The sequence below is a fragment of the Bubalus bubalis genome, chromosome 19 (genome assembly GCF_019923935.1).
Source record: "Bubalus bubalis isolate 160015118507 breed Murrah chromosome 19, NDDB_SH_1, whole genome shotgun sequence".
Lineage (NCBI taxonomy): Eukaryota > Metazoa > Chordata > Mammalia > Artiodactyla > Bovidae > Bubalus > Bubalus bubalis.
This window is the reverse complement of record NC_059175.1, coordinates 2,669,464-2,692,587: the sequence shown is the minus strand read 5'-3', so window position 1 is coordinate 2,692,587 and position 23,124 is coordinate 2,669,464. Positions and strand designations below refer to the sequence as shown.

The 23,124-nt window shown below is 38.5% G+C and overlaps 1 protein-coding gene across 6 annotated transcripts in view; it reads right to left on the bottom strand.

Moving 5' to 3' along the window:
* Window positions 1-23,124, bottom strand: part of RANBP17 (RAN binding protein 17) — a 362,482-nt gene that overhangs the window by 254,900 nt on the left and 84,458 nt on the right. For all 6 annotated transcript variants that reach the window (XM_025270839.3, XM_044932591.2, XM_044932590.2 and 3 more), the window contains one exon: window positions 19,213-19,318. In XM_025270839.3, coding sequence (XP_025126624.1) covers window positions 19,213-19,318 — 106 coding nt within the window. The remainder of the gene's footprint in view (window positions 1-19,212; window positions 19,319-23,124) is intronic.

The following is a 23,124-nucleotide window of genomic DNA, read 5'->3' as shown; positions in this document are numbered from 1 at the left end:
TATAAATACACGTGATATACATATAAATATATAACATCTATATGGTAAATAGGTACCATTATATATCATATAAACATAGATATCAACTTAAAAATATATAAAAATATATATTTATAAAACATTTTAGTAAACGAGAGTGATATTGAATGTGTAATTTTGTATTTTTTCATTACAACACATTTTCATCAAACCATGTATTTTGAGCTCACATGGTTCAAAGTACAAAAAAAAAAAAAAAATTAAGAGGTACATCCATCAAGCTATATCGCTTTCTTAATGAGTAATAAAAATTTTACCTGAAATAAATTATAAGATGATCTTAACAAAATCAAACATTTTTAATATCAGTATGCAATTATATCAAAAATCATAAATGAACTAAAGGCTAAGTTAAATTTCCTAAAGAAAAACTTACTAGAATAAAAAGCTTAGCCTAGGATTTTCCCCCACCTTTCCCCCGCAAAAAAAAAAAAAAAAAAAAATCCTTCTATTATCTATTTTCATTAAAATTTTCCAAAGAACGGCTGCCAAACGGCTGGTGCTAACAAAATCAGCATACCATAGTAAAATTTTTAAGAGACAGAAATAGAACTTCCGGAGCAAACAGTACCTACTTTTTTTCCTCATTGTACAAAGGCAACTGGATCCCGCCCTAACCCACCCACTTGCATCCACGTATGCACACAAGGACATACCCATGCACACTGCCAACAGGTTGTGGCATTTCAGAGACTTTTTAAATGTATGTACAGGCAAATATGACTAATTATTCTCCTCCCAACTCTACACATATGAAGCATACTATACTGTTATACTGTTAAACTTAGCTTTCTTCATTTACCTTATAGATTTTTCATGTCAGATATAAAGAACTTTCTTATTCTCTTTTTACAGCTGTTTAACACTCCATTATATGACCATGTGTGCTCAGTCACTAAGTCATGTCTGACTCTTTAATGACCCCATAGATTGTAGCCCGCCAGGCTCCTCTGTCCATGGGATTTTCCAGCCAAGAATACTGGAGTGTGCTGCCATTAACCATATTATTTTCAACATTCCCCTACTGATGGACACTAAAGTTTCTTATGATATTTTGCTGTTACAAAAATGCTGAAATTCACAATCTTTAACACATCATTCCACACATTTACAGTTATAATATAAACCTTACAGTAAAAGTCAAATTATTGGCTTAAAGAATATGAATTTATAATTCTGATAGCTATTCCAACGAAGTTGCCTTACAATGAAATTGAAATAACTTATACTCCTGTCACCAGTAAAGGAAAGTGTCTATACACATAGATAATTCAGAGTGATACTAAACTTTAGAACTTACTGGAATCTGAAAAAATGGTATCTCTAATATTTATTATTTTTTAATCTCATAACGACTAATGTTCTGCATAACAGGAGACCTCCTTGTGTCCATCATCCGTGGTCCTCCTTCAATCCCTTTTATTCCTTAGGGTTTCACTAAGGTGTCTTTTATTAATAATTCATTATAATTTTTAATTACTAAAAGATTACATGCAGAAAACTTCTAAAACTCTAGCCATCAATCACCTTGTTTCCTTTCAGCTAATAAATGAAAAACCTACTGCTCAGACAACTCTTATGGATTTTGCATAAGAACAACGTCTTACCCAAATCTGAGGTGCTTTTATATTTCATCTTTTTATATATACTGCTATGATACACTGGAACTTAATCTTGAACATCTCTTGTGAGATACGGCTCAACATTTTTTGCAGATGACTACCCAGCTGCTTCAACACTTCATTTGTTTCTCATATAGTCTACTTTTGCCCACCATTTTGAATTACCCCTTATCATATACATTAGGTCCATTTGTGAATTTGTATTACTTTCTGGATATTTTATTTTATTCCACTGATCTGTCTCACTAAACATCCTGCCCAATTATTTTTTTCATATTATTAATTTTCTAAAACACAGTATAAAATTAAGGCTATGTTAAGTTTTAATAATCTCATTTTGAATATAAACATATTTCACTGAAATACAACTACTGTCCTTTTTCCTACTAGCAAAGAGTTCTACGAAGAAAATATCTTGTTTACAGCAAATGAACTTCTTTATAAATCTTGGTATTTACTGCCAAAGTGTTATGAAATAATGTTTTGGCAACCATTTTTATAGTTACATAGCTAAATTAAGCTACTTATTTAAAAGTAACTTGACTCACTAAATATCTTTAATGCTATTAAAATTTATGAAGGAAAGCTTAATAAAGATCAAGTTTAAAAATCAGATTATCAACCATGTTTGTTTTTCTAAAGAAGTATTTATTCTTTGATTTTGAAAGGAGGAACAAAGCTAGCTTTTAAAGTCTACGTATTGTTCAACGCATAGACTGCTGAAGTAGTTTTAGTTAAATAAATACAGACACCAAGCCTCATCTCTGGATTCAGGTGATTTTAAGTAATGCATATCCTGCTTTTAAATTCTTTATGAGTAGGACCTCCCTTTTCCTACTTTAGTTCTTTGCTGATTCTATGCAATTGCTTGTTTACTTTTATTTCCTTTAAATAGCATACATTCCAAAAATCTGAGGAAGACATGAAACCAAAAGACAAGTTTGCTGGGGTGCCTTTACAACTCATATTAAGCTGGTGATTTGCATTTGCTTAAGAGGCAATGCTATCCTAAGCAGGAGAGTAGGAAAAAGTTCCCAGGGGGGCACATGACCCTTTTGTCAAATACGCTTTGATAGCTGCATTAATACAGGAAGTTCAGCTGCAAGTAACTGAAATCCAAAATAACAATTGCTTAAACAATACAGATGTTTATTTCTCTCTCAAGCAAAAATCCAAGGCAATGCTCTAGGACTAGCTGGTGAGCCATGGTGTATCCAGACGCAGGTTCCCCTCATCTTGTTGTTATACTTGCCTTCACTCGCACAGTCACTTCATGGTTTAGGATAGATTCTTCAGATAAACCCATGTGCATATATGTTACACACACCACGTTTACTTACATTCAACTGCCCAGAATATAATCACTTAACCATACCCAGATGTAAGAGATTATAGTAAATCTAGTCTTTATTCAGGTGGCCAATGCCCAGCAAAACATTTCAGGTATTCTATTACTGCAGAAGAAGGAAAGAAGAGATACAAGACAACTAGTAGTCTCTGCCATACGACTCTTCAAAGATTTGTGGCCACCTCTAACAAACGCTTAACACCAGAGTTTGTATTGTATATAGGTTAGGTTAGGTTATTGAATATTCACTTGCAGTTTAAATTTAGTGGCCTACATTTATTTTTACCTTTATCTTAAATTATCTTTGGAGCATGAAGGGAATACAAATACAAAATACATTAAATAACTTTGATTCAAGTATATGCACACCATTACAAGTATAAAGAAATGAATTTTTGGATAATTAACTCTTTTATCTCTTTTACATTCTCCTTATATACAATTACATAAGTAGTTTTTCAGTCAATAAACACTTGAAGGCCTACTATAAAGGTAGGTATATGTTAGGAGTTCAGAAAATAACACTGAGCAAAACATATATATTCCCAGTCCTCCAGAAATCTATAATCTATGCTGGGAAAGACAATAAAACAAATAATTAGAATAAGGAATGACAAGTGCTATAATAAACACTATGAAGAAATTAGCAAGAACTCCTGACATTCTTGGATGTAACAGAGCAAAGAGAGCATTGAGAGAAAATGGCAAGTGTGTGTAATTATCTAGACAGGGAAAAAAAAAAAGGCGCGACTCATTGAAGAGCTGAAAAAAAGTCCAGTATGGCTATAAAGCAGTTAGTGGCAGGAGATAAGGCTAATGAGACAGGTAGGACCCTGATTATGAAGAGCCTGACAAGCCACATTAATTTTAATCCCAATAGCAATGAAAGTCATTGCAGAGTTAAATTTAAGCAAAGCACAGATATAATCAGATCTTTGTTTTTGAAAGCCAGAAAGGAAACAAAGTGTCAATTTCAAACTACAGCATGACTCTAGGTAAATGATGACAGGAGTTAAAACAGCAGGGTGACAGAAATAATTGAAACTAGCTAGGATAAGTAGAAGGTAGAAGTTGATAGACTTTGATGACCACATGGATGCTGGTGAGAGAAAAAAGAAAAAGTTAAGGAGAACTCCCAGGATTTAAGCCTAGGCAACTGAGTGGACAGTGATGAGACACATGAAGAAAGTCAGGGTTGGGAGTGGATGGAAGAGATGAGTTTAATTTTAGTCACTGAATTAGAGGTACATGTGGGATAAAACTTGCAAGAGAAACAGTTCGATAAGTGTTTGGTAATCAGAAGATAGGAATTACTAAAACAACACAGAATCACTGAGCCATGCTGAAGGCTCAGTTAAGGTTAAAAAAAAAAATGTATCTTAGGAGGTTAATACAGTTCATGGGGTCACAAAGAGTCAGACATGATTGAGCAACTGAGCACGCGCACGCGCGCACACACACACACACACACAAACACACACACAGCGGTACCTATCCACAGAAGAGTGTAATATTTTCATACTGCTAAAGAGATTAAGAGAAAACTCTGAGTTTAGGTTCTGCCACACAGAGGAGATAAAAATACAGGGGCGAACGAAGCAGATAAAGCTTATTCCTTCCCTATTCTAGTGAAATAAACAACTAAACATTAAGAGATAGTAAGTACTGAGAAGAAAAAATAGAGTAGGATAAGGATGTTATTTTGGAAAGGGAGGTCAAAAGAGGTAGAGACATCTGGATACAGACCTGACTGAAGTGACAGAGTACTATATAAAATCTGGGAGAAAGCATTCCAAGCAGAAGGGAAGCACAAAGCCCCTACAGTGAAAATATATTAGTAATACTCAAAGAATACCAAGGAAGCCAGTGTATGTAGTTGAGTTGAATGACAAAGTATAGGAAATAAGGTCAGAGAAGTAGCACTGTACACTCTGGGCCATGGCCAAGATTTTGGAATTTCTCTCATGTGGGACAGAAAAAGCCACCAGAAGTTTCTGAGTAGAGAAGAGGAAGCAACACGACTGAATGGGAAAGAAGTGACACTTATCTATACCACAGCAGGGTTTGGGACAGAGAGCAAAACACAGCTAGTTGCAAAAGCCTTCAGTGAACAATGAGGAATGAGTGGGAGGCCAGTGCGTGAGAACAGCATGGAGAAACAGGGTGCTCTAACCGAGAGGAGTGTGCCTAAAGGAAGCAATCACTAGCAAAGTAAAGAGGACACAGGGGAAGACAAATCCCTAGGAAATCTCTCAAAATGTTTATATTCTGTTCATGAGTGAAACTGAAATCACTATTAAATTATCTTTATTTAATTAGAACTGTGTGGCATGAGCACAAATATTCTTATTTGCTAAGTCAAAGTAGCGTATTTTGAAATTTTAAACATGTCTTAAATGTCGTTACCATGATATTGAAAGTTTTTACGAATATCAACCTTTTCCTGATAAAATAACATAAATTTTTGGCAAGAACTTCTGAACTTCTAATTTTGTAGTGTTTTCCCAGGAGTTACAATGGTTATCACCTAACAATAATACAGAGAAGGCAAATAATATTACAGTTCTAGTTACTTGGAATTTCTTCATATGAAATTGATATGTTAATTTTTTACATAAAACATAGTTCTTATCTAATTTAAAATCTATGTATGTTAGAACACATATTTATGTCTTTTTTATAGACAAAATATGTAAGTCCTGGTACATACCCCACCTTGAATCTGCTTGGCTTAAACACTCACCATCCCCACCACCACCTCTTCTCATCCCTGGGCTCAACTACTTGCCTTGTAGCCCAGGAAAGATTCATACAGTTCCTGAAGTTATAACTCCTCACTCAGGGGAGAGGAAAGGCCTACCATAGCTCCAGCCAGCACCCCCTCCAACCAAGAGAACCAACAGAAGCTCTGGCATGCCCAGCATCTCCTCAAAGGGGCCAAGGAACAAACCTAAGAAGCACAGAAAAGTTACCCACTCCAGGACTAGATTTCAGCCAATAAAGAGTGGGCCACAGAAGTAGGTGCTGAGAGAAACTGCTTGCCCTTAGACCCCATCGCCCTACCACCACCAAGACAGACTGTTTTGAAACATAGCTGTTCCATGTGGTCTCTGGGGAAAACTGGAAAAGTGTGCAACCAGGTGTGGAATGCACCACCTTTTATAATTGACTCTCATTATTTATGGCAGTTATGTGCTATAAAATTGCTGTGAAAACTGAATTAGCAAATAGTAATCCACTGCTCCTAGAGGAAATAAAGGAATAGGTTCCTGAGGAACTCTGGTCACAATATTTTCATCAGCTACTCAACACATAACCTGTTTTATGTGTTTCTGTTTAAAGACACCTTATTTAATATATATTTTTGATTCATTAACTTTGAGCTTACAGCCAAGAGCACTAAAATTTGCTCCTGAAGAAAGCCTGCCTAGCAAATGTACTTTCTCTGTAAGGCACATTACAGTCTTCTTGTGCTTAGGGACACCAGAGAGCACCTCGGCACTATAATGGAGGGACGTCTTAAACAGTGAGACCACTGACAGAAAGAACAAGGCATGAAAAATACGGCACTAAATCAGAAGGCAAAAAGGACATGTTTATGGTATGAGTGCTGAAACAAGAAGACATACCATCTGTTCAACTTCAGCTGTGAAAATGTACACTGGGCAACTCAAATTTTTAGCCACTTTGCACAGAACCAAGAATGACTACAATTTGTTGTTGTTCAGTCACTAAGTCAACTCCCGGCTCCTTGCAACCCCATGGACTGCAGCACACCAGGCTTCCCCATCCTTCACTATCTCTTGAGGTTTGCTCAAAACTATGTCCATTGAGTCAGTGATGCCATCCAACAATTTTATCATCTGTCACCCCCTCTTCCTCCTGCCCACAATCTTTCCCTCTGATGTAAAAACTGTGGGTAGAACACAAAATGCTGTTCCTGTCATTATCAAGCTCAAAGACCCTCACCTATTTCCACATCAAAAGCAGTACCCACTAAAGCCCAGGGTTAAGGAAGTTTTAAAACCCATCATGGAAAATTTAAAGGAACAAGGGCTATTAATTCCCGATAATAATCCTATATAGTCCATGAACACTCCTATTTTGGGTGTAAAAAGAGTTAAATGATAAATGGAGACTTGTTCAAGATATATGAATAATAAGTGCCTTATCCTTATACTTTATTGTCTGAAATCCCTTAATGAGCCAAATATTTTTCAGTCATTGATTTGAAGGTTGCTCAGAGGTTAAAGCGTCCTGCCTCCAATGCGGGAGACCAGGGTTTGATCCCAGGGTCGGGAAGAGCCCCTGGAGAAGGAAATGGCAACCCACTCCAGTATTCTTGCCTGGAGAATCCCATGGACGGAGGAGCCTGGTAGGCTAAAGTCCAAAGGATCGCAAAGACTCGGACATGACAGAGCGACTTCACTTTCACTTTTCACTTTCTTTCTAGAGTTAAACCTATATTAAATCATCCTTTACCTATGACTTTAAAACAATTGAGAGGATTCTTGGGCATAACAGGCTATTGCTGCATTTGGATTCTGGGTTATGGGGAACTTGCCCGGCCTTTATATAAACTTATAACTGAGAATCAGCAGGCCCAAACTAACAAGCGGGTTTGGTCCCCACAGACTCAAAAGGCTTTTTAAGGCTCTTCAAGCTGCTCTTCTGCAGGCTCCAACTTTGAGCTTACCCACAGGATTAGAGTTTAGTTCCTTACTGAAAAAAAGGCTAAGGCCACATGCTTTAAGAGTAATTGCTACTATTGTTTCTCTAATGCCTCAAGCTCATAAGTTTACTAATGGGCAAAATCTTACTGTATCGACTTCGCATCATGTAAGTGGGATCTTAAACTCTAAAGTTCAGAGTGACAATGGCTCCGTCTTTAAAGCTGCTGTAACTCAAGGGGTGTTGAAAGCTCTAAGAACAGAATATCACTTACACTGTTCCCGGAGACCCTAATCTTCAGAAAAGGGAGAAAAGGCTAATGACACTATTAAGAGACATCTGTGTAAGCTAATTCAGGAAATACAAGACAGCTGGTTTAAAGTTTAACCCATACTTAAATGAGGGCTCGAACTGGCCCCCCAAAAATGGGATTATCTCAATGACAGACAGTTTTTGTGCAGAGATATCGTCATAGATCTTGAAGCCTTAGAATTAACTACGTGACTCAGCTATTAGCTTTTCAACTTCCTCATCAATTGAAGGCTTAACATGGTGGCTTTCTCCGCTTCAAGGAAAGGACTTTCTTCAATTCTGTGAATGCCTTCACCAACAATATGTGACGTCTCTTCTTTATCTGATGACATCTAACGATCCTAAGATGGACTACTGTAACTATTGACATAACGTAACTTTTAATTTTGATTATGATTTAACTTGGTTTAATGACTATCTTGCCTTACATCTGTAACTATATAATGGGGTTGTTTCTAATCGTCTGAAAGCTTTTAGGTTATAAACGGTTGTTCAAGCTCCTACGAGTGCCACAGCCTCCTACAACTTTTACTTGGGGCCCCTGGACCACAGACCCTCAATATGAGAGTTAGGACAATTTAGGGACAAGGCCCAGTCACAGCAGGAAGTAGTTATGGAATGAAAATAACAACTCTTTCCCTTGGGAACATAATTCTCCTAAAAGAAAAGGGAGAAATGAGAGTCAATTCCTAGGCAGGTTGATAAGAAGTCCAGAGTCCCCAAGGAGGAGAAAGGGCTCTGGGGCTATCAAGGAGGAGATAAGGGGTTGGGAATTCTCAAGGAGAAGGAAAGGACAAACACTTTTTTCCTACATTCCTTAGTCTTAGTCACATAAAACATTTTTTTCTTTATGCCCAGAGCTAATGATTACATAACAAAAACAACTCAGCTTAAACTCTGTTCAGTTCAGTTCAGTTCAGTCGCTCAGTCGTGTCCAACTCTTTGCGACCTCATGAATCGCAGCACGCCAGGCCTCCCTGTCCATCACCAACTCCCGGAGTTCACTCAGACTCATGTCCATCGAGTCAGTGATGCCATCTAGCCATCTCATCCTCTGTCGTCCCCTTCTCCTCCTGCCCCCAGTCCCTCCCAGGATCAGAGTTTTTTCAAATGAGTCAACTCTCCACATGAGGTGGCCAAAGCACTGGAGTTTCAGCTTTAGCATCATTCCTTTCAAAGAAATCCCAGGGCTGATCTCCTTCAGAATGGACTGGCTGGATCTCCTTGCAGTCCAAGGGACTCTCAAGAGTCTTCTCCAACACCACAGTTCAAAAGCATCAATTCTTCGGTGCTCAGCTTTCCTCACAGTCCAACTCTCACATCCATATATGACCACTGGAAAAACGATAGCCTTGACTAGACGGACCTTTGTTGTCCAAGTAATATCTCTGCTTTTGAATATGCTATCTAGGTTGGTCATAACTTTCCTTCCAAGGAGAAAACGTCTTTTAATTTCATGGCTGCAATCACCGTCTGCAGTGATTTAGGAGCCCCAAAAAATAAAGTCTGACACTGTTTCCACTGTTTCCCCATCTATTTCCCATGAAGTGATGGGACCAGATTCCATGATCTTCATTTTCTGAATGTTGAGTTTTAAGCCAATGTTTTCACTCTCCTCTTTCACCTTCATCAAGAGGCTTTTTAGTTCCTCTTCACTTTCTGCCATAAGGGTGGTGTCATCTGCATATCTGAGGTTATTGATATTTCTCCCGGCAATCTTGATGCCAGCTTGTGCTTCTTCCAGTCCAGCGTTTCTCATGATGTACTCTGCATAGAAGTTAAATAAGCAGGGTGACAATATACAGCCTTGATGTACTCCTTTTCCTGTTTTGAACCAGTCTATTGTGCCATGTCCAGTTCTAACTATTGCTTCCTGACCTGCATACAAGTTTCTCAAGGGGAAGGTCAGGTGGTCTGGTATTCCCATCTCTTGAAGAATTTTCCACAGTTTATTGTGATCCACACAGTCAAAGGCTTTGGCATAGTCAATAAAGCAGAAATAGATGTTTTTCTGGAACTCTCTTGCTTTTTCCATGATCCAGCGGATGTTGGCAATTTGATCTCTGGTTCCTTTGCCTTTTCTAAAACCAGCTTGAACATCTGGAAGTTCACAGTTCACGTATTGCTGAAGCCTGGCTTGGAGAATTTTGAGCATTACTTTACTAGCATGTGAGATGAGTTCAACTGTGCGGTAGTTTGAGCATTCTTTGGCATTGCCTTTCTTTGGGATTGGAATGAAAACTGACCTTTTCCAGTCCTGTGGCCACTGCTGAGTTTTCCAAATGTGCTGGCATATTGAGTGCAGCACTTTCACAGCATCATCTTTCAGGATTTGGAATAGCTCAACTGGAATTCCATCACCTCCACTAGCTTTGTTCGTAGTGATGCTTTCTAAGGCCCACTTGACTTCACATTCCAGGATGTCTGGCTCTAGGTCAGTGATCGCACCATCATGATTATCTGGGTCGTGAAGATCTTTTCTGTACAGTTCTTCTGTGTATTCTTGCCATCTCTTCTTAATATCTTCTGCTTCTGTTAGGTCCGTACCATTTCTGTCCTTTATTAAGCCCATCTTTGCATGAAATGGTCCCTTGGTATCTCTAATTTTCTTGAAGAGATCTCTAGTCTTTCCCATTCTGTTGTTTTCCTCTATTTCTTTGCATTGATCACTGAGGAAGGCTTTCTTATCTCTTCTTGCTATTCTTTGGAACTCTGCATTCAGATGCCTATACCTTTCCTTTTCTCCTTTGCTTTTCGCTTCTCTTCTTTTCACAGCTATTTGTAAGGCCTCCCCAGACACCTGTTTTGCTTTTTTGCATTTCTTTTTCTTGGGGATGGTCTTGATCCCTGTACAATGTCACGAACCTCAGTCCATAGTTCATCAGGCACTCTATCTATCAGATCTAGTCCCTTAAATCTATTGCTCACTTCCACTGTATAATCATAAGGGATTTGATTTAGGTCATACCTCAATAGTCTAGTGGTTTTCCCTACTTTCTTCAATTTCAGTCTGAATTTGGCAATAAGGAGTTCATGATCTGAGCCAGTCAGCTCCTGGTCTTGTTTTTGTTGACTGTATAGAACTTCTCCATCTTTGGCTGCAAAGAATATAATCAATATGATTTCAGTATTGACCATCTGGTGATGTCCATGTGTAGAGTCTTGTGTTGTTGGAAGAGGGTGTTTGCTATGACCAATGCATTTTCTTGGCAAAACTCTATTAGTCTTTTACCTACTTCATTCCGTATTCCAAGGCCAAATTTGCCTGTTACTCCAGGTGTTTCTTGACTTCCTACTTCTGCATTCCAGTCCCCTATAATGAAAAGGACATCTTTTTTGGGTGTTAGTTCTAAAAGGTCTTGTAGGTATTCATAGAACCGTTCAACTTCAGCTTCTTCAGCGTTACTGGTTGGGGCATAGACTTGGATTACTGTGATATTGAATGGTTTACCTTGGAAATGAACAGAGATCATTCTGTCATTTTTGAGATTGCATCCAAGAACTGCATTTCGAACTCTTTTGTTGACCATGATGGCTACTCCATTTCTTCTGAGGGATTCCTGCCCGCAGTAGTAGATATAATAATGGTCATCTGAGTTAAATTCACCCATTCCAGTCCATTTTAGTTCGCTGATTCCTAGAATGTCGATGTTCACTCTTGCTATCTCTTGTTTGACCACTTCCAATTTAGTACACTCTGTACTAAGGATTATATAATAACAATGTATCCTGCTTGAGGACACAATTCTCCTTCTTGAGAACCTTCTGACTAATTATATTATCTTAAAATGTATATTGTGGGAATGGGTCTGATAAGACCTTTACAACCTTGAGACATTCTTTTGGTTTACTGTAATAACCAATTGAAAAAGTATATAGCTCCCTTGCTTAGACTAGCGAGGGGGCTAGTCCATGTCCCCCTTCTGATGTCTATGTCAGAAGTTTCCACTGTCCCTATCATACTTTAATAAAACTTTGCTACACGAAAGCTCTTGAGTGACCAAGCCTGGTCCCTGGTCCCAAAGCTAAATCTTCTTCTTTGGAGATCACAAATCTGACACCGTTTACCATAAGCTATTACCAGCATCAGGGTCTTTTCCAGTGAGAAGAGTTGGCTCTTTGCATCAGTTGGCCAAAGTACTGGAGTCCTCTCAATGAACATCCAGAGTTGATTTCCTTTAGGATGGACTGGTTTGATGTTCTTGCTGCCCAAGGGACTCTGAAGAGTCTTCTCCAGCACCACATTTGAAAGCACCAATTTTTCGGTGCTCATCTTTCTTTATGGTCCAACTCTCATATCCATACATGACTACTAGAAAAACCACAGCTTTGACTATATGGATCTTTGTCAGTAAACTGACATCTCAGCTTTTTAATACACTGTCCAGGTTTGTCATAGCCTTCCTTCTAATGAGCAAGTGCCTTTTAATTTCATGGCTGCAGTCACTGCCATGAGTATTGATTGGTGGTTAACGAACAAATTTTAGCAAATACACAAATCTGCAAAAATGGAATCTGTGAAACATGAGTATTAATTCTATTTGTTTTCTCTCATTTTCTCAATCACTTTTCCTTCCTTCTTTCTTCCCTGAAAATGTGGCCTTTTCCTCATTCTCCCCAAAACATTAGCTGATAAAACTTCACCTAAGGCTTTGTTTTCTAGAGAATACACACTAAACACAAAACAAATCTTATTTAAAGCTAAATAAATATGTTTGCTGCCTAAAGAAAAAAATTAAAATATTTATACTTGGCAAATACACACTTTTGTTTATTTCCTGTTTTATATATATATATATATATATATATGGAAATAGTACCACTAGGTAACTTTCTGTTTGATGATGAAAACTTTAAAAAATAATCAAAATAATTATGCCAAAATTATACTTAATTCCCACTTTACTAAATATGTTGTGTTACACTAAAAGATGGTAGAGAAGCAAATTATTCACTTGGTTTAAAATTAAACAAATCATTTTGAGAATGTCCCTATTCATATTTTAAAGCGGTTTCATATTGGAAATAATGAATCTTAGGAAAAACTAAAATATTTACTTTCTATTCAGATTCAAATTGAGATAGTTTCAAATGAGATAGCTTAAAGGTTATAAATGGTATGAAATGAGAAATTTCTATTCAAAGTGGCAAGAAATGTATTAAAAACTTAAGAATATATAATAAATAATAATGAGAGAGAATATCACATTAAAGACTTCAGTAGGGTAATAATGATATACTATGCAGATGACACCACCCTATGGCAGAAAGTGAAGAGGAGCTAAAGAGCCTCTTGATGAAAGTGAAAGAGGAGAGTGATAAAGTTGGCTTAAAGCTCAACATTCAGAAAACGAAGATCATGGCATCTGGTCCCATCACGTCATGGCAAATAGATGGGGAAACAGTGCAAACAGTGTCAGTGTTTCATAAAAGTGACTTTATTTTTTTGGGCCCCAAAATCACTGCAGATGGTGACTGCAGCCATGAAATTTAAAGACGCTTACTCCTTGGAAGGAAAGTTATGACCAACCTAGATAGCATGTTCAAAAGCAGAGACGTTCCTTTGCCAACAAAGGTCCATCTAGTCAAGGCTATGGTTTTTCCTGTGGTCATGTGTGGATGTGAGAGTTGGACTGTGAAGAAAGCTGAGCGCCGAAGAATTGATGCTTTTGAACTGTGCTGTTGGAGAAGACTCTTGAGAGTCCCTTGGACTGCAAGGAGATCCAACCAGTCCATTCTAAAGGAGATCAGTCCTGGGATTTCTTTGGAAGGAATGATGCTAAAGCTGAAACTCCAGTATTTTGGCCACCTCATGCAAAGAGTTGACTCACTGGAAAAGACCCTGATGCTGGGAGGGATTGGGGGCAGGAGGAGAAGGGGATGACAGAGGATGAGATGGCTGGATGGCATCACCGACTAGATGGACGTGAGTCTGAGTGAACTCCGGGAGTTGGTGATGGACAGGGAGGCCTGGCATGCTGCAATTCATGGGGTAACAAAGAGTCGGACATGACTGAGTGACTGAACTGAACTGAACTGAAGGTCAGTGGAAAAGAATGAAACACCTACAAAGAGACGTAAGAATTCTGAGTAACATTTAAGTGGAATTCTAAATTGGTAGAGAGTGGAGTTGACACTGACTGGTTAAAACCTTGGAAACATTCAAAAAAGCATATAAAACAAAATATATGTTGAATATATTAAAAATTAAATATAAAAAGCTGAAATTGTAAAAGAACCAGGAAAAAATATAGGTGAATATTTTTATTATCCAGGCATGGAATAACCTTCCTAAATATGAGCATTAAAACTATATGATAGGGACTTCTTTAGTGGCCCAGTGGCTAAGATTCCATGCTTCCAGTACAGGGTCTGGGTTTGATCCCTGGTCAGGGAACTTAGACCCCACATGCTACAACTAAGAGTTCGCATGATGCAACTAAAAGTCCCTTATGCCACAACTAAGACCTGACACAGCCAAATTAATGAATTAATGTTTTAAAAATATGAAAGAAAAAAATTCAGATTTGAATATATAAATATTTTGTGTGCTTAGTCGCTCAGTCATGTCCAACTCTTTGTGATCCGATGGACTATATCCCACCAGGCTCTCTCTCCTCTGTCCATGGATTCTCCAGATAAGAATACTGGAGTGGGTAGCCACTACCTTCTCCAGGAATATAAACATTTTAAAGCCAGTAAAAAAGAAATTTCTAAGACATTAAAATATATACAGAAGACATATTCAAAATGAATAGCAAAATATTACAATCTTTGATATATACTGATATATATTGAGTAATTATGAATAAACTAGGAAAGAATCATAAAAGAAAACCAAATGATACAATCTAAATATAATAAAAAAGCACAAAGAAAAATAGAAATGACAGGAAAAGGAATGGAGAAGAATGTTTGATACCACTTCTAAACAAGGAAATACAAATAAAAATGAGACATTAGTTGGAAAAGATAATAATCCTACTACCTAGTGTTCAACTGCAGAAAAAAATCATAACCTCTCATAGCCTTTGGGTTCAGAGGAGAAACTGGTACTTTTCCAGAAGGCCATGTGGTGATGTGTACTGAGCCTTTAAAGTGCTATATATATACTATTCAACCAGCTACTCAGCTTTTAGGATATAACTCCAATAAAATTATCTTGATCTACATAAAGATACAGCTAAAAGAATATTCACCTTTGTAATAAGGAAAAACTGAGAAAAAACCTAAAATTCCCAAAGCAAGGATATTTAAATTACAGTATAGCTTGAATATTGAGCAACTAACAATTTTTCTTCATTTTTTACTTAATGTCCAGGTAAAATGTTCATAATATAATGTTTGATTTTTAAAAAAATAATTGTTCTACAGTTTCTTTTGGTAATACACTGCTTACTATTTCCCATGTATTGTCCTAAGCACTTTAAAATTATTAACTCATTTAATCCTTCCAATGGCCCAAAATGAATTAGATACTATCATTAGTACTCAGTTCAGTTCAGTTCAGTGTCTGACTCTTTGCTACCCCACAGACCGTAGGTAGCACTCCAGGCTTCCCTGTCCATCACCAACTCCCAGAGTGTGCTCAAATTCATGTCCATCGAGTCGGTGATGCCATCCAACCATCTCATCCTCTCGTCCTCTTCTCCTTCTGCCTTCAATCTTTGAGCATTACTTTGCTAGCATGTGAGATGGGTGCAATTGTGTGGTAGTTTGAGCATTCTTTGGCATTGGCTTTCTTTGGGATTGGAATGAAAACTGACCTTTTCCAGTCCTGTGGCCACTGCTGTGTTTTCCAGATTTCCTGGTATATTGTGCAGCACTTTCACAGCATCATCTTTTAGGATTTGAAATAGCTCAGCTGGAATTCCATTACCTCCACTAGCTTTCTTCCTAGTGATGCTTCCTAAGGCCCACTTGACTTCACAATCCAGGATATCTGGCTCAAGGTGAGCAATCACACCATCGTGGTTATCTGGGTCATGAAGATCATTTTTGTATAGTTCTGTGTATTCTTGCCACCTCTTCTTAATATCTTCTACTTCTGTTAGGTGCATATCGGTTCTGTCCTTTATTGAGCCCATCTTTGCATGAAATGTTCCCTCGGTATCTCTTAATTTTCTTGAAGAGATCTCTAATCTTTCCCATTCTGTTGTTTTCCTCTATTTCTTTGCACTGATCACTGAGGAAGGCTTTCTTATCTCTTCTTGCTATTCTTTGGAACTCTGCATTCAAATGCCTATACCTTTCCTTTTCTCCTTTGCCTTTAGCTTCTCTTCTTTTCTCAGCTATTTGTAATGCCTCCTCAGACAACCATTTGCCTTTTTGCATTTCTTTTTCTTGGGGATGGTCTTGATCCCTGTCTTCTGTACAATGTCACGAACCTCCATCCGTAGTTCATCAGGCACTCTATCAGATCTAGTCCCTTAAATCTATTTCTCACTTTCACTGTACAGTCATAAGGGATTTGATTTAGGTCATACCTCAATAGTCTAGTTTCCCTACTTTCTTCAATTTAAGTCTGAATTTGGCAATAAGGAGTTCATGATCTGAGCCACAGTCAGCTCCTGGTCTTGTTTTTGCTAACTGTATACAGCTTCTGCATCTTTGGCTACAAAGAATATAATCAATCTGATTTCAATATTGACCATCTGGTGATGTCCATGTGTAGAGTCATCTCTTGTGTTGTTGGAAGAGGGTGTTTGCTATGACCAGTGCATTCTCTTGGCAAAACTCTTGTTAGACTTTGCCCTGCTTAATTTAGTACTCTTAGGCCAAATCTGCCTGTTACTCCAGGTATCTCTTGACTTCCTACTTTTGCACTTCTGTCCTCTATGATGAATAGAACATCTTCTTTGGTTGTTAACTCTAGAAGGTCTCGTAGATTTTCATAGAACCATTTAATTTCAGCTTCTTTAGGATTACTGGTTGGGGCATAGACTTGGGATTACTCTGATACTGAATCATTTGACTTGGAAATGAACAGAGATCATTCTGTCATTTTTGAGATTGCAACCAAGTACTGCATTTCAGACTCTCTTGACTGTGAGCACTACTCCATTTCTTCTAAGGGATTCTAGCCCATAGTAGTAGATATAATGATCAACTGAATTAAATTCACCCATTCCAGTCCATTTTAGTTCACTGATTTCCTAAAATGTCGATGTTCACTCTTGCTGTCTCCTGTTTGACCACTTCCAATTTACCTTGATTCATGGACCTAACATTCCAGGTTCCTATGCAGTTTGCTCTTTACAGTATTGGAGTATCGGAGTTTACTTCCATCACCAGTCACATCCACAACTGGGCACTGTTTTCACTTTTGCTCTGTCTGTTTATTTTTTCTGGAGTTACTTTTCCACTCAATATCCAGTAGCATATTGGGCACCTACCAACCTGGGGAGTTTACCTTTCAGTGAGTGTCATATCTTTTTGCCTTTTCATATTGTTCATGGGGTTCTCAAGGCAAGAATACTGAAGTGGTTTCCCATTCCCTTGCCTAGTGGACCACATTTCATCAGAACTCTCCACCATGACCCATCTGTCTTGGGTGGTCCTATACAGCATGGCTCATAGTTTCACTGAGTGAGACAAGGCTGTGGTCCTTGTGATCAATTTGATTAGTTTCCTGTGATTGTGGTTTTAGAGTGCCTGAAGAACTATGGACAGAGGTCCGTGTGATTGTGTGCTGATGGATAATGGTAAGAGGCTTATGGAAGCTTCCTGATGGGAGAGACTGACTGAGGGGGAAACTGGGTCTTGTTCTAATGGGTGGGGCCATGCTCAGTAAATCTTTAATCCAAATTTCTCTTGATGGGTGGGGCTCTGTTCCCTCCCTTTTGTTTGACCTGAGACCACACTATGGTGGAGGTAATGAAGTCCCTTGAACTGCAAGGAGATCAAACTAGTCAATCCTAAAGGAAATCAGTCCTGAACATTCATTGGAAGGACTGATCTGCTGAAGCTGAAAATCCAATACTTTGGCCACCTGATGCAAAGAACTGACTCACTGGACAAGACCCTGATGCTGGGAAAAGATTGCAGGAAGGAGGAGAAGGGGACGACAGAGGATGAGATGGTTGGATAGCATCACCGACTAGATGGACATGAGTTTGAGCAAGCTCCGGGAGCTGGTGAAGGATAGGGAAGCCTGGTGCGTTACAGTCCATGGGGTGGCAGAGTTGAACACAACTAAGCAACTGAACTGAACTGAACTGAATGAAGATAACAGCGATCTCCTTCAAAATGTCCCGTGCACGTACTCCTGCACTCAGCACCCCTGACCCTATAGCAGGCCACCACCAACCCACGCCTCTGCTGGAGACTCCTAGACACTCACAGCAACATGGGTCAGTCTCTTGTGGGGTCACTACTCCTTTCTCCTGGGTTATTACTAACTATCAGTACTAGTATCCCCATTTTAGTTTACAATATTTAAGTATAATACAATTTTTATTAAAAAAAAGTTGAAAAATACACATGTAGTATATATAACTTTCAAATATCAATTAAAAAGACTCAAAGATCTTTACCAAATGACAGTAGTTATCTTCAAATTAATATATAACTTTTTATTTGAAACTTTATAAAGCGTTCAGAAAAATACATATTATTTTGTTATACAGAAAGATATTGGGGCTTCCCTGTGGCTCAGTGGTAAAGAATCTGCTTGCCAATGCAGGAGACACAGGTTCAATTCCTGATCCAGGAAGATCCTACATGCTGCAGACCAACTAAGTCTGTGTCTGTGCTCTAGAGCCAGGGAGCTGCAGCTGGCCACGTGCCACAACTTCTGAAGCGTGTGCACCCCGGAGCCTGTGCTCTGCAGCAAGAGGGGCCACCACCGTGAGAACCCACCCACCACAACTAAACAGTAGCCCCCTTCTCTGCGACTAAAACAAGTCCATGCAGCGACGAGCCAAAAACACACAAGTACATCAATTCTAAAAGAAATACATTATTAAAGATGAAGTACAATATATGGAAAACCAGCTCACTCATATTATTCATATGAATATATTTGGCTGTACTATTTATCATTGATATGACTCCTACAAATCACTTAAGCTCTAAGCCCTGGTTTTCTCATCAACAGAAAGGAAAATAATACCTTCCCTAAAAGGCCAAGTCCAAAATGTTTGAGCTCATAGTACTAGCTCAATAACTAAATTTCTAAGTACTTAGGAAACTTCTGTAAATTATATGGCTACTACTTACCGACAGGATAATTCTCCATCCATAGCATCATGTTCATCTGTACTGGTATATGTTAATCTTCCTCCAACAACTGTTCCAACTAAGTATACCAGCCAGGCAAGACGTCCTAATACATAAAAAGAAGAGTTTAGAAAGAAACAAAGGTTAGATAGAAACAAAGCTTATTTTTTAGAATATTCTAAAATGAGCAAAATTTCTTCCAAACTAGTGATAAACTGTGAACTTATCTCCTAACACAGAGTGAAGAGCTGGTTTTCATCAAGTTCATCAAGGCAGTAGAAGAGTTTAAATGAGATTTCAGAACCTGAAACAAATATGAATCCCAGCTCTACCAATATTCGATGTGATTTTACATAAACTACTTACCTCTTTAAGTTTTAGGATTTTCATTTGCAAGATGCAGAAAGTAGTATCTACCATGAAGACTTGATGAACATAAATTTGATAACAAAACACCAAATGTAAAGTCAACATCAAGGGCTGTTAGTAAGTGTAACTATAATCCAATGACCAGTGGTTTTTTTGAACAGTCCATGCCATGATAGTACCAATCTCATCATTTTTAATACTGCCCAGGCTTGGAAGATAACAGATGGTAATAAATTTACTCCTTTTGTATTTTAAAAATCCAAAATTTTTACTATGCAAATTACATTGTTTGATGACCAAATTAACTTCATGAGGAGTAGCAGCAAAGGACTAAATAACTTTACAAGAGTGACACAAACGGCAACACCCACACCTTTCACAAATCTTTGGGGTAGCCAAAACTGACTTTAGAAATGAAGGTATTTACTGAGTAATTCTTATTTAGACACATTACATCTTTAGAGTCACTCATCTATGTCTCAAATTCTCAAAGATTTTTGAAATCTTTATGAGCAATTAACAACAAATCAATTATTTTTCAAAAAGAAATTAAAAAAAAAAATCTTACCTGGTAAGTATCCATATCCCCTTAATCTATCACAAAACCATGAAATCATAATTGACTAAGTATGCAGCCTTTATATTAGCAATGTAAAAACAGAACACTACCCTGATCAAGTAATTTATAAAACAAACTCAAGCTTCAAGAAATGTAAAATTAGTGGGCAAAAAAAGTTAACAGAAAAAAGGCCCATGTAGGAAACTGATAACAAGTTACCAATATGCAGTTGAGATGTGTTTTATGAACAGTATTAAAGCCTATTAACAACATAATGCTCTCCTTTGATGACCTCACTTCTGTGGACCCTCTCAAGTGGAAGCTGATTTTTTTTACACCTCTGGTAACTTGGGCCTCAAAGCCAGCTGTTCAGTTGATGTTCCTCATTTTTACCTCTAGAACATTCTCCCTCTCCATTGTAAAAGCACTCAGCTTTACATCTTGTATCGTCATCAAATCAGATCAGATCAGATCAGTCGCTCAGTCGTGTCCGACTCTTTGTGACCCCATGAATCGCAGCACGCCAGGCCTCCCTGTCCATCACCAGCTCCCGGAGTTCACTCAGACTCAAGTCCATCGAGTCAGTGATGCCATCCAGCCATCTCATCCTCTGTCATCCCCTTCTCCTCTTGCCCCCAATCCCTCCCAGAATCAGAGTCTTTTCCAATGAGTTAACTCTTCACATGAGGTGGCCAAAGTACTGGAGTTTCAGCTTTAGCATCATTCCTTCCAAAGAAATCCCAGGGCTGATCTCCTTTAAAATGGACTGGTTGGATCTCCTTGCAGTCCAAGGGACTCTCCAGAGTTTTCTCCAACACCACAGTTCAAAAGCATCAATTCTTTGGCGCTCAGCCTTCTTCACAGTCCAACTCTCACATCTATATATGACCACAGAAAAACCATAGCCTTGACTAGAGGAACCTTTGTTGGCAAAGTAATGTCTCTGCTTTTCAATATGCTATCTAGGTTGGTCATAACTTTCCTTCCAAGGAGCAAGTGTCTTTTAATTTCATGGCTGCAGTCACCAACTGCAGTGATCTTGGAGCCCCCAAAACTAAGTCTGACACTGTTTCCACTGTTTCCCCATCTATTTCCCATGAAGTAATGAGACCAGATTCCATGATCTTCGTTTTCTGAATGTTGAGCTTTAAGCCAACGTTTTCACTCTCCACTTTCACCTTCATGAAGAGGCTTTTTAGTTCCTCTTCACTTTCTGCCATAAGGGTGGTGTCATCTGCATATCTGAGGTTATTGATATTTCTCCCGGCAATCTTGATGCCAGCTTGTGCTTCTTCCAGTCCAGCGTTTCTCATGATGTACTCTGCATATAAGTTAAATAAACAGGGTGACAATATACAACCTTGACGTACTCCTTTTCCTATCTGGAACCAGTCTGTTGTTCCATGTCCAGTTCTAACTGTTGCTTTCTGACCTGCATACAAATTTCTCAAGAGGCAGATAAGGTGGTCTGGTATTCCCATCTCTTGAAGAATTTTCCACAGTTTATTGTGATCCACACAGTCAAAGGCTTTGGCATAGTCAATACAGCAGAAATAGATGTTTTTCTGGAACTCTCTTGCTTTTTCCATGATCCAGCGGATGTTGGCAATTTGATCTCTGGTTCCTCTGCCTTTTCTAAAACCAGCTTGAACATCAGGAAGTTCACGGTTCACGTATTGCTGAAGCCTGGCTTGGAGAATTTTGAGCATTACTTTACTAGCGTGTGAGATGAGTGCAATTGTGCGGTAGTTTGAGCATTCTTTGGCATTGCCTTTCTTTGGGATTGGAATGAAAACTGACCTTTTCCAGTCCTGTGGCCACTGCTGAGTTTTCCAAATTTGCTGGTATATTGAGTGCAGCACTTTCACAGCATCATCTTTCAGGATTTAAAATAGCTCAACTGGAATTCTATCACCTCCACTAGCTTTGTTCGTAGTGATGCTTTCTAAGGCCCACTTGACTTCACATTCCAGGATGTCTGGCTCTAGGTCAGTGATCACACCATCATGATTATCTGGGTCGTGAGGATCTTTTTTGTACAGTTCTTCTGTGTATTCTTGCCATCTCTTCTTAATATCTTCTGCTTCTGTTAGGTCTGTACCATTTCTGTCCTTTATCAAGCCCATCTTTGCATGAAATGTTCCTTTGGTGTCTCTGATTTTCTTGAAGAGATCTCTAGTCTTTCCCATTCTGTTGTTTTCCTCTATTTCTTTGCACTGATCGCTGAAGAAGGCTTTCTTATCTCTTCTTGCTATTCTTTGGAACTCTGCATTCAAATGCCTATACCTTTCCTTTTCTCCTTTGCTTTTCACTTCTCTTCTTTTCACAGCTATTTGTAAGGCCTCCCCAGACAGCCATTTTGCTTTTCTGCATTTCTTTTCCATGGGGATGGTCTTGATCCCTGTCTCCTGTACAATGTCACGAACCTCATTCCGTAGCTCATCAGGCACTCTATCTATCAGATCTAGGCCCTTAAATCTATTTCTCTCTTCCACTGTATAATCATAAGGGATTTGATTTAGGTCATACCTCAATAGTCTAGTGGTTTTCCCTAGTTTCTTCAATTTAAGTCTGAATTTGGCAATAAGGAGTTCATGATCTGAGCCACAGTCAGCTCCTGGTCTTGTTTTTGCTGACTGTATAGAGCTTCTCCATCTTTGGCTGCAAAGAATATAATCAATCTGATTTCAGTGTTGACCATGGTGATGTCCATGTGTAGAGTCTTCTCTTGTGTTGTTGGAAGACGGTGTTTGTTATGACCACTGCATTTTCTTGGCAAAACTCTATTAGTCTTTGCCCTGCTTCATTCCGTATTCCAAGGCCAAATTTGCCTGTTACTTCATGTGTTTCTTGACATCCTACTTTTGCATTTCAGTCCCCTATAATGAAAAGGACATCTTTTTTGGGTGTTAGTTCTAAAAGGTCTTGTAGGTCTTTATAGAACCGTTCAACTTCAGCTTCTTCAGCGTTACTGGTTGGGGCAT